The following is a 12,903-nucleotide window of genomic DNA, read 5'->3' on the forward strand; positions in this document are numbered from 1 at the left end:
TTACTGAGGCTCCAGAGGAAGGTCTTCAAAACTCAGATTTTAGTTACAGATTAGAAGAAGTTAATCACTTATGTCTTTAGACGAATGCACACTTACACACAGACATATAGCTTAGAAGGTATATAAGTTCTGGAAAACTTTGTAATTTTGAGTTGGTCTGGCGATAGTTTCCCACCCTTCTCCCCATACCTGGTTACAGAAATAAACTCTCTTCTTTCCCAGTTCACCTGCATCTTGTCATTGCGCAGCGAGAATAAGCAACCCCACCCTTGGTTTGGTCTGAGAACAGTAAGATTCTTGTTCAAACTGGATTCTACAAGGACAGAGGGAAGTTCAAGTTCGGGCCTAATCAATAACAGGCTCAGAGGAGCCTAACTAAAGTTAGGTCAAGAAGAGAGTCTTTGTCATTCTTCTCTTGATCAAGGAAAGAAGAAACATTCAGATATTTGCTGAATGGTGCAAGAAGTCAGGCATTTAATGATGGGAATTTTCATTAAAACAAAATAAAAACAAAGATTATGGCTGGAAACAGTTGTTGAATCCAGTAGGCAGATAGTCAAGAAGATTTCTAGGTTTAAGCTCAAAACATTTTTAGATGGGGAAGTGAGGACAGCAGTGGCAATATGAGAAATTTCTTGGTTTGATTTGCAGTTTTAATGTCTTTGCTGATGACATCAGGTGTTTCAGTGAGCTTTCTAAGTGGGCCACACAGCAGCAAGTATGAAGTTATGATCATTACCTACAGATCGTCTGCTATGGTTTATATTGTTTGAAGTCCAGCTTCAATTTGCAGGACTTTATGGAAAGGGCAGTTTTTGGTCTCAGTGATACCAAGTCAGGAGGGTGGGAGAAAAATTGGAAGCATTCGTTTGGAGAGTTATAACCAGAAAAAGAAAACTAGAAAAGTTTAAAATCCAGTCCAGTTTACAGAAAGATAATAAAACCAAACACAATGAACAGGACTATAATCTGATAACAGGTGCACTATAGTTTTCCACTGAAACAAAATTTATTTCTATAGTCATCCCCCTTGTTTGTAAAATAAATCTGATCTCATTAGCTTCAGCCTGCCTATTTACATAAATACAAAAAGAATGGTAATTAACCACATAGGCCTTTTAGAGTCTGCTTTGCTGGAACTTTTCATAAGGAATCTCAAACTAGACTTTTAAAACCTTCTCAAGGCTATGAAGCCAAGCCAAGAAGAATTCCCTACCAAGTTTCGCCTGCAGTATCTTTGGATTTAGATGAATTCCTCTTTTCTCAAGGTCCCCAAGGTACCCTGAGGTTCCTGGGCCTGCATGATGGTTAATTTTATGTGTCAACTTGACTGGGTTAATGGATGTTGGTAAACCATTTTTTCTAGGTATGTCTGTGAGGGTGTTTTTGGAAGAGAATGGCATTTGAATCAGTAGACTGAGTAAAGAAGACCCACCCTGCCCAGTGTGAGTGGGCATCATCCAGTCTTTTGAGGGCCCACCTGAATAGAACAAAAAGGCAGGGAAGGGTAAATTCTCTCGCTTTTTTTGAGCTGGAAAATCCATCTTCTGCCTTTGGACAGCAGAGCTCCTAGTTCTTGAGCCTTCAGACTCCATGATTTACATCAGCATCCCTCTGGTTCTCAGGCCTACTGCCATAAATTGGGAGTTACACCATTGGCTCCCCTGGTTCTAAGGTCTTCAAACTCAAACTTAATTATACCACTGGCTTTCCTGGTTCTCGGTATCCATAATCATGCAAGCTAATTCCCATGATAAATCTCTTTTCTATCTATCTATCTATCTATCTATCTATCTATCTATCTATCTATCTATATTTTTGTTGGTTTTGGTTCTCCAGAGAACCCTGACTTATACAATCTGCCAGGAAGTAACCTCCCTCACTCACCTGTAATGCTGGGAACCCTGTAAAGCAGGTACCAGGCCAGTTTTTCCAAGAGTGTTTTGTAAGCATTGGCTCTATAAAGTCAACTTTATTTCCTTAAAACTAATTCTATACCCATTATTTCCTAATATGGCATTCTGGTCAAAATCTTGGTAATATAACCAATTTCTCCAGTTGTGTCTAGTTACAAGGAAAACATATTCTTACTGAACTTAGGCAAATAACTATATTGTCATGAAAATAAGAATATTCAATAAGAGGTTCCAAATTCTGGGAGGGATAAGGTAGGCAGAAAGATAAATATTCATTTTTGTTCACAAAAGTATAATCTACTAGGCCGGGCGTGGTGGCTCAAGCCTGTAATCCCAGCACTTTGGGAGGCCGAGACGGGTGGATCACGAGGTCAGGAGATCGAGACCATCCTGGCTAACACGGTGAAACACCGTCTCTACTAAAAAAAAAAAAATACAAAAAACTAGCCGGGCGAGGTGGTGGGCGCCTGTAGTCCCAGCTACTCGGGAGGCTGAGGCAGGAGAATGGCGTGAACCTGGGAGGCGGAGTTTGCAGTGAGCTGAGATCCAGCCACTGCGCTCCAGCCTGGGCGACAGAGCCAGACTCCGTCTCAAAAAAAAAAAAAAAAAAAAAAAGTATAATCTACTAAATTGTTATAAGTTATAGATAGCTTAAGAGAAAAGAGGAAAAGAGTCCTTGAATATGGAAACTAACATTAAAGAATCAGCAATGTTTTAAAACAAAAGTATACAAAAGTATAAACATTCTCATTAGTTCATTCAGTCCCATGTCACAAATCCTTGTTTTCCTTGATTTAGGGTTAGCAGTTTTATGAGACTATCAGTTTCTTCATTAAGTCTGGAAGTTCTTACTCAATCCAGTACCATGTTTGCAAAGTTATTCAATTGATGCCATCATGGAAATTTCTTGCCTGTAGCTGATTGTAGATGCTTTCAGAGAAGAATCAGAGTAAAACAAAAACTCTGTGAGTGACAGAAGACTTAAAATGATCATGATTAAAGATTGGAAGAGAGTTCATTTGACAAGAAATTTGGTTAGTTCTGTGGCATACAGCATTTTAGGATAATAACTGCAATTATGACTGATTATGTGGTCAGTAAGGGCATTGACAAATTTTTAGGAATTTCATACAATTTCTGAAACACATATTAATAAGTTATATTCATACATATATCATCTATAGAAGGTTAAGCATCACTTCTTATTTGACAATGCTTTTCATATAATTTAACATATGAAATAAACCTAATTACTTTAATATCTCTCTTTTACAAGGTGAAAGAACAAGTTCTTTAATAAGAGAGCCCTCTGGTAAATGTCAGTTAGTTCCAAGTCAAAAAAACATCATTTAGAATTTGATTTTGGGAAGTTTGTCAAAAATGTCAAAAGGTTTGAGCACTTGATTAAATGGGATTACAGATCTCTATGAAATATACCTAGTTATCCATTTAATCAAAGTGGCAGTAAAAGATTCCAGAGGTAAATATAGAAAGTAACATACTCGAGAAAAATAACCCTAGCTTTTTTAATATTGAAAAGATTTGCTTTCAAAAGTAATTAAATATGTGATAAAGACAACATGAAGCACAGGAAATTTATCTACATAAGACATAGCATCTTTCCTTCCTAGATGAATTATTCAACAGGTAAAGAAAAATATTTTACAATAATTTAAGAAAACGTTGTCCTTTTAACAGAGTGAAAACCAAATTATAGATTTGGATTAGTACATTATTGCGCTTAAAAAAATCCTTATAAAAATATTAGCATCTTGACTACACAAAAAATTCCTTTTCCACAACTTCTACAACTTTTAAAAAATATGTATTTAGCTTCAGTCCTACTCTTTTTCCCTTTCTCATTTAGAACAATCACTCATCTTACTTTAGGACAAAATGACTCTTCTTTCCTTAATGAAAAAGGATTTTTCATATTTTATACACTTTATTAAAAACATATGGGCCGGGCGGGGTGGCTCAAGCCTGTAATCCCAGCACTTTGGGAGGCCGAGACGGGCGGATCACGAGGTCAGGAGATCGAGACCATCCTGGCTACCACGGTGAAACCCCGTCTCTACTAAAAAATACAAAAAACTAGCCGGGCAAGGTGGCGGGCACCTGTAGTCCCAGCTACTTGGGAGGCTGAGGCAGGAGAATGGCGTAAACCCGGGAGGCAGAGCTTGCCATGAGCTGAGATCCGGCCACTGCACTCCAGCCTGGGCGACAGAGCGAGACTCCGTCTCAAAAAATAAATAAATAAATAAATAACCTACTACCCTTCTATATTTTGCATACAAAGTTGCTTCCCCACAGCCTTATTATTTCCAGTGGTGTATATAATATTTTTTAGCCATCATTCACCTTTCTTTTACATAAAAAAACTGGGAAGTGGACAATTGTGAAGTCTGTCACATACCAGGATTCTGTATGAGCACATTAGCAAATTTTATGAATATACCATCCCACATTTCTTACAGGTATAGGCTATTTTTTTATAATACAATTTTTCATGTTTATTAAGAGGCCCAAACATATTTCATATGCTCCATATGAAAATAAGAACCCAAAGTATAGAGACATAAACTTAGATTTAGTAGTGTTTTAATAGTTTATATTGCTTAGAAATGATCTAGTTATTTAATTAATATCTATTACCTAATTTAACTTAGGATAACTCTTAAGGTTTCACATCACCAAATATTTGGAAACTGTTTTTAAGTTATAATAATTATAACATCATACAAGCCTAAACATCATTTCAAGTTATTTTTCTGTTAACTAATTTTATAGCGTGTGCATGTTAGGCAAGCATCAACAAAACAAAAACCTAAAAATGTTAAATATATGGTCTTTTGTTTAACTGCTCTGCTTGATATATATGAAGTGGTGGATACTGCACTTCTTCATTCATTCTTAGGTTAAATTTATAATTTTTATAACTTTAAGCATTTAGTAGAGATAACATACTGGTAAACCCAGGTAGAATAAATATGTATGCTCATCTTATACTTAATGCTGATAACTCAGAGGACATACCCTTTTTTAATTAAACCAACAATATTAAAGTAATCTTATTTCCCAAAGATTTACCCAAGTCATATAAAATTGAAAAGCATTTGAGTTAGTTCCTATATTTCTGGGAGTTTTAGGAATATTTAATTTCTATGTCTCATTTATCTTGTAAGCCAATTTGAATAGAACTTATCCTTTGAGGGATTTTATAAATTAATTTGGTAATACCATCTGGAAGTAGGGAAATATCATTTATGTAATATGCATGCATACATACAAGCATATATAAACATATCGATGCAAACAGAGACCTTATAGCTTTCATTCTAAAAATTTAGCCATGAATCAGGCAACACAGTAATACAAAACTCACTGGCTTATCTCCACTTATATTTTTATCTGAATTGTGTTTCTGACAAAAATGGGACAAATTGAGGTTACCTACTCAATAAGAGCTAAAGATTAGGGAAAATAGCTAATGCATAGTGGGCTTAATACCTAGGTGATGGGTTGATAGGTACAGCAAACCACCATGGCACATGTTTACCTACATAACAAACCTGCACATCTTGCCCATGTACCCCAGAACTTGAAAGAAAAAAACAATAAAAAAGAAAGTTAAAAACAGAATATGATAAAGTATCAGTTATAAAATACATAATTGCTTTAGAAAGAACATGTTAAAAGGAATAAATAAAATGTAAATGGCTGAAGAAAAAAAAGAGCTAAAGCTTTTTATGAAGTTTTGTGGAGACCTCCAAGGACCTCCAAGATTTTCTTTTGCCCTGATATGTAATCCTATAAACGCTGACGACTAAATTTGAGATCAGGGACTGAGGGCACATCAAGAAAATGTCTAGATGATTCCAGAGTCCATCTGAGTAGACAAAATATCCAGTCTGTTTCTAATTAGCCTTTTTTTTTTTTTTCAGCCTCAGATAGTGGCTTTCAGGTATCTCTGAGTCTCTTGAGAGGCCGTGATGTGAGTGGGAGGATTAAAGTTCAAATGACTGAGGTAGTTGAGCTGGAGTGAAAAGGAAAATGTCTGGCAGGGGTGGACAGAGAAGTGGAGGAGGCAGGGGTTTGAGGGGAACATAACAAAGAATTCAAGGGAGCCGAAGGGAAGATCGAAGGTGGTAAGAGGAAGAAGCAATGTGAAGGAAGAGACCATAGAGGAGCCAGTTTGAGGAGATCTCAGGTTCCTCAAAGAGGCCACTGGAGTTCCAAATAATCCCCAGCAAACTCATGCCAATAAGAAAGGAAGTAGACAGAGCTGGCCTCAGCAGGGGTTCAAGAGGAGGAGTTTCAGACAACTGAACAATTTCCATAAAGAGAGGCCTCACAAACAGCCAGAAAAAAATAAAATTTCCAGCCCAGTAGTTGTGGAGTGGATCCTCACTTGAAAGAAAAGAGTCAGGAAAATATTACAGGCCAGGGAGCCAGGAAGTAATTAAATAAGGGTGGGAGACAGGAAGAATTTTCTAGCCAGGACCAGGCCCAGGAATTAGAGAATACATGTAACTCCACTCCAAACAAAGAGCCAGGAAGAAAGACTTCCAGCCCAACAGGTGCCTTCTTTCTCTCTTTCTCTTTCTTTTTCTTCTTCTTTTTTTGAGACAGGGTCTCATTCTGTCACCCAGGCTGGAGTGCAGGAAACTCAGGTGCCTTTCATAAAAAGCTTCGGACTCTAACCCAGCTTCAGAGAGTATACTCAGAATCACAAGAATCAAAACATATCCTCACCATGCTTCAACAGACTGCCATCTGGAACACTGGCTCAAGAATTGGGCTTACCAATGGATTCCTGATCAGTCAGTCAAGAGTGAAGACAAAGGTTTCAAAGGTGCATACTTCAGGATGAGAGCTCCAGGGGTCCAATGGTGAATCTGATCTTATCTGAGTCACAGCCAACATAACTGTTAAAAAAATTATTCATGACACTTGTTAAAGATGGTAAGAAAGACTCTATTCCATGAAGGACTATCACAGTAGGTACAGGGACCACTGCAATGGGGTCAGTCTTGCAGTAGGGGAATAAAATTGGCATTGACTCCCACTCCGACAAGAACAGGTAAAAGGCAGAATAGAGACTCAGTGAATGGAAAATTACTGAAAGGAAACATCAGGGCTAAGGGGGATTCTTGCTAAACTAACTCAACAGGGTGACAAGATATCTAGTGTTGGGCATGAGGAATTTGATCAGCTATTCAGGGAGGTCAGATATCAGTGGTGGGGAATTTTCACTAAATTAACTTAGTAAGATTCTTGCTCAAACTGGATTCTACAAGCCCAAGTTTAGGCCTAGTCAAGCAGAGGGCTTAGAGGAGCCTGATTAAAGTTTGGTCAAAGGAGAGAGTCTTTGTCACTTCCTTTTACTTTTGATGTTTGTCATTTAGTGTACACAGATAAGAAATTACAAATGACTCCAAATGCTGTCACAGAGAATAAGAGACGCCATGAAAGCAAAGGGAGGTCTATTTGCTGTTGGGGGTCAGGAAATGGCCCCTGAAAGTCAATGATGATTGAACTGAAATCTGAAAGGGTGCTCCAGGCTGCACGAAGAACCTGGAAAAAAAAAAAATTCTTGGACGGGAAGGTTCATGAATGCTCCCATAATTGGAAGATCAGGATAGAAAGCTGGAGGTAGAGTGGGAAGAATTTAAGGGGAGAAGATTCCAGATAGATGCCTGAGTAAACTGAGCAGATCATAACAGCTGTTTTTCAGCCTCTTCTGAATTTGGGTCTTTATGTCAAGAACAGTGGGCAGCCATTGAAGGGTTTGAAAGAGAGAAGAAGATCTGATGGGTGTTTTGAGGGTGGATAAGGGATTGGACAGCAGCAGGAGGAGATATTGGGGGCCCAGTTCAATGACTGTGAGTGAAGTTGCATAAGAGAAAATGGTGATTTGAAACAGGGTGGTGGCAGAAGAGATCAAATGAGCCTCTTGAAATATTTAGGTCACATCTGAGGGCTGGATTGGAGAATGGGCAACGTGAAGGGGCTGAGGAGGACACGCAGATTCCCAGCTGATATAATTGGCTCTATGTTGGGGTCATTCACCAAGACAGGGAGAGGAGAGGAGGACTAATGTATGTGTGGTGGAGGGAGAGTGTGGATGGGCACAGGAGGGAGAAGCAGAAGGTCATCACCTTCTAGCTGAGGCCTCTCTCATCTTTCCAACCAAAGTCGTGGCTTTCAAAGTTTTGACAGTGACCCACAGTGAGAAATATTTAACATAGCTTTCCTGTGGGCAGTCAGGGTGTATAGAAGTTTCTAAAACAATGCTTCCCCTTTCCAAGTGCAACCAAAGGGTATTTCCTACCTTATTTTCCGTTAAAAGGGAGAAAAAAAAATGACGTTAGCATGGGCCACGAGGCGGTAACGTCAGCGGTAAAGCCAGCAGCAACGGCAAAAGCAACGGTAGCTGTAACGGTAGCGGTAACGGTGGCGGTGGCGGAGGCGGCGACCATTGTGACGTCATACACAGCGCCCATTGTGACACCAGGGCCCTGGTGCTTTAACTAGGGCGTTGGGACCTGTTGCCCAGGCAGACGGCGCTGCGGTTTCAGACTGGAGGGCGGCGGACGGCTGCTCAGCGGCCCAACTCTCTCGCAGCCCTTCTCTCCGTAAGATGTCAGCCTCTACCTCCTCGCACCGGCCCATCAAGGGGATCCTGAAAAACAAAAGCTCGTCGGGTTCCTCGGTGGCGACTTCCGGTCAGCAGTCTGGAGGGATTATTCAAGAGGTGAAGAGAAAGAAATCCCAGAAGTGGGACGAATCAAGCATCCTTGCGACTCACCGCGCAACGTACAGAGATTACGATTTAATGAAGGCAAATGAGCCCGGCACTTCCTACATGAATGTGCAAGATAATGAGGAAGATTCAGTGCGCGATGTCGAAGGAGAAGATTCAGTGCGTGGTGTCGAAGGAAAGGAAGCCGTGGCCGCCACTGATGCTGCGGACCACAGCTGTGAGGTGGAGGAGCAAGAGAGCAACGAGGCCTACATGAGAAAAATCCTCCTCCAGAAACAGGAGAAAAAGCGGCAGTTCGAAATAAGAAGAAGGCTTCACTACAACGAAGAATTGAACATCAAATTAGCTAGACAATTAATGTGGAACGACCTACAAAGTGAAGACGATGAAAACGAAGAAAGGCCACAAGCCACGAATGAAGAAAAGACTGCTGCGGAAGAATCAGAGGAAGCTCCTCTAGGCGGTGGACTGCAAATCCAGTCATGCGACCCTTAGAAGACACCGGCTTCACCCTTGCAATTGTTTGTGAATATGCAACGCTTAGAAGATATCTGCTTCACCGTTGCAATTGTTTGTGAAATACAAACCTTGTTACTGTAATACACTGCTTCTTGTTTTCTGTAGCGCATGCGTCGAGTACTAAATTACTTAAATTGTAATGCAGAATTGAATGATAATCTTAGAGAGTAATAGATTAAGTGGGAAATGCCTGCTTGATGTTATTGTAATTATTTAACACAAATACAGATCCTGATATTGCTTTTAATTTTATAAAACCATATTCCTTTTATAAAACTATGGATTAATGTATGTATTCTATAGCTTTTTAATATGTTAAAGGCTTGAAAGAGGACTAATTTATATTCACTTCTAGTTGTACTAACTTTTGTAGAAAAAGTTTTGTTAAAAATGCAAAACATAATTGGTAAAGTAGATTATCTAGGCTGATAAATATTCAGGCTGAAAAACACTTTAGGGTGATTTGCTGTTTAATTGAGAGGGAATATATTATAAGAGTTATTGTTGAATTTTCTTATAGTAACTTTACAATTTCTCTTAATTTTCTTTGTGTTTACAAGGAAATAACTGAAGTTTTTCTCATCAAAAATAGCCATTTTTCATGCATTATCAGGTTAAAGTTGCACCAGTGTCTGTTTTGTTTTTTGTACAGAGGGTGGGCAAATTTGGTATCAATAGTTTTTTCAAATTCTAAAGTAGTTAGTAGTCCCTTTTCATACCTACCTTAACCTCTATCCTTTGTTCCTCAGTCCTCCCAGCCCATGCATATCCAATCCCTTAACTTTATGGAATATCATAGATAGTCAAGACATTAGAAACCCTTTCTTCTCTCAGATATTCTATGTGTTGCAACAGTGTCATTTTCATTTTGAGTATTGTGGTCTCTTCAGCCTTCCAACATGTGGGGTTGCATAACTATTTGAATGCAAAGAAGTGGTTTCCAGATGCCTGTGGAGTGAACAGCTGCCTGCAGATGCGTTCTTCTTTCAAGTTTCTTCTGTCTAAAGGTGAAGACAGAAAGCTCAGCCCTCGTGACCTGTTCTTGCTCAGAAGAGAAGGCAACCCAGCTCACATTTGGCTAGAGTTAGGGGAGGAATGGGGTTGCAGAAGTGATAAGGGAAAATCATAGATGACTCACAAGTGGGGAGATAAGCAGATGAAAACACTGGAGGGAATAACACATGGTTCTACATGGTGGGGGAGGTGTGTCTAAAGAATCATTTTCCACAAGATGATACACTATTTTTTACCTAACACAGTACCACACTTAGGTTATTAGGGAGAAATGTGGGCAAGGTGATGAGGGATGAAGCCTCCAAAACCCAAATTTGGGGAGGAATACATCCGATAATTTTTAATAAGAAACTTGATCAAATTAGCACTATCGTTTTATAATTGAAAAATTCAGCCCATGAGACAGGATGCAACATTCAATACATATTCAAGGGGTAGCAGAAGAGACTGAGCTCTCAGTCAGTCCACACTGGGTGGGCTTTAGCAGCCAAAGCTGCATATACAGAGGCCTTTGGAGGATTTAAGAATGCAGATTGCAAAAAGTCTGAGGAAAACTGAAAATCGTGGGTGTGTGTCTGTGTTTGTGTGTCTACGTGTGGGCACCGGGAAAAGCTGCCTTGAGCATTCTTCTCTACCAGTATAAACACAGTTCTCTAAGACAAGGCTATACATTATTAACTCCTGAAAAAGATAAAAAATTGTTTTTATCATTGTGTAGGCAGAGCATTTTTGCATCACTGAACCTGCTTATGCATGCTGGGTACGAAATATCTTATTCTTTCACGAAGCCTTCTTTTTCTTCATCTTTTTTTTCCCCTGTTTTAAAGCAGACTCTTTGAAAGGTGCATATAAACCCGGTTTCCATAGCAATTGCAAGCATCAGTGATAACCCAGAGCTTCTAAGTTATAATATACAGGCTACCCTATTAATGAGTTTCAAACTGCATTTCCATGAGACAACAGCTCAGCCACTGATAGATAAGGTCAGACCCCATCTTCAAACTTTAAATTAAATCAGGATAGATCAAAATGCAACAGAGGGAGGAGTGTTCTTTTGGGAAAGTATGCTGTTAAAAATATGTTCTTTGTGGAGGCAAAACAGTTGCTTTTGTGGTTTGTAAAGCCCAGAATAAAAAAATATAAAACACATACAGCTTCTTCTGGGTTACTAATGGCATGTTGTCATGTTCTCATGCTATTTGTGAGCGAGTTTTTATCATGGTAACTCAGGCTCTAAGAAAGCATACAATCCTTTGCTCTAGGAAGAAGAGACATAATGTTTTATTTTTGCCAGATCTCACATAACATCATGTTATAAATTATTAAATTGTTTATATACTAGGTGCCAAGGCTCCGTGCCTGCCTTCAAGGAGATACCAGTTTATGGATGGGAGGGCTCAGCCATGTCACCAGGTCATTTCTATACTGTGCAAGAGTGCTTTACAGAGGTCCTCAAGGGACATCACTTAAGGTCTTGAAAGGCCTTTACTTGGAATTGATATAGAGGATAAGACTTGGAAGAGACATGAAATTTAACCAAGTGATGAGAGGTAGACTCATAGAAGTTAGCATTTCAGATGTAGGTAAGGAGATGTAGTTCCTTTGGGGAGCTACAAGGTGTTCTATATGGGAGAATGCATAGGACTGAAGAGGTAAGAAAGGCTATGAAAGGTTTCACATGCCACACAAAGGCAATGGGAGCCACCAACATTTTTGAACAGAATAGTGACATGATCAGACTCATGTTTTTGAAAGACCACTATCGCTGCAGGGTAGGGCTTGAAACGGAACAGCCTAGAGGGACAAAGATGGAGAGAGGAGCACAAATGTGTGACTTGGGTTACAGGAAGCTTATGGCTATAATTTTCAAGTGCTGAACCTCTTACCTTGCACTCACAGTAGAGTCACACCCTGCTCTACATCAATTCCATGCAGTGTGGCCCCCAGACTGGCTGCATAAGCATCACCCAGAAGCTGTTTAAAAGTCCTGATTCTCAGACTGCGTCCCAGACCTACTGATTCAGCATCTCTATGGTTAAGGCCTAGCGTTCTATGCTTTAACAAGCTTTCCAGGGGATTTTTCTGGACTTTCAAATTTTTTTTTTTTCTTACAGATGGATTCTCACTCTGTCACCCAGGCTGGAGTGCAATGGCGCCATCTCGGCTCACTGCAACCTCTGCCTCCCAGGTTCAAGGGATTCTCCTACCTCAGCCCCCGGAGTGGCTGGGATTACAGGCGTGCGACACCATGCGTGGCTAATTTTTATATTTTTAGTAGAGATGGGGTTTCACCATGTTGACCAGGCTGGTCTCAAACTCCTGACCTCAGGTGATCTGCCCACCTCAGCCTCCCAAAGTGCTGAGATTACAGGCATGAGCCACCGTGCCTGACTGACGTTCAAGTTTGAGAACCACTGCTTTACAATATAACTTTCTAATTAGCCGAGCTCAACTCTATGGGACAGATCTCACTTCTTATGTGTGTGTGTGTGTGCGTGCGCACGCGTGTGTGTGTGTGATGTGTATACAATTTTGCAAAAATACATTACGTTGAATGTCAGAACTGCACAAAGATTTGTTGAGAAACTTTCACAGGTATGCTGCTAGATGGAAATCACAGTTATACTCAGTCTGTTCCTATCCCTCCAATGCAACCCTTTCTGTAGTCCCTCCTCCACACCTTGCTAT

General features: G+C 39.8%; 1 protein-coding gene across 1 annotated transcript; it reads left to right on the plus strand.

The window, feature by feature from the left end:
• Window positions 1–8,409: 8,409 nt before the first annotated feature.
• PPP1R2C (PPP1R2C family member C) lies at window positions 8,410–9,282 on the plus strand. The gene has a single exon (XM_010381112.2). The coding sequence runs from the start codon at window positions 8,560–8,562 to the stop codon at window positions 9,175–9,177; it is 618 nt and encodes a 205-aa protein (XP_010379414.2). The 5' UTR covers window positions 8,410–8,559; the 3' UTR covers window positions 9,178–9,282.
• Window positions 9,283–12,903: the final 3,621 nt, after the last annotated feature.

The sequence above is a fragment of the Rhinopithecus roxellana genome, chromosome 7 (assembly GCF_007565055.1).
Source record: "Rhinopithecus roxellana isolate Shanxi Qingling chromosome 7, ASM756505v1, whole genome shotgun sequence".
NCBI classification, from domain to species: Eukaryota; Metazoa; Chordata; class Mammalia; order Primates; family Cercopithecidae; genus Rhinopithecus; species Rhinopithecus roxellana.

What these genes read in the sequence shown, in the direction of transcription:
- PPP1R2C (XM_010381112.2), top strand. Translation starts at nt 8,560, where the DNA reads ATGTCAGCCTCTACCTCCTCGCACCGGCCCATCAAGGGGATCCTGAAA.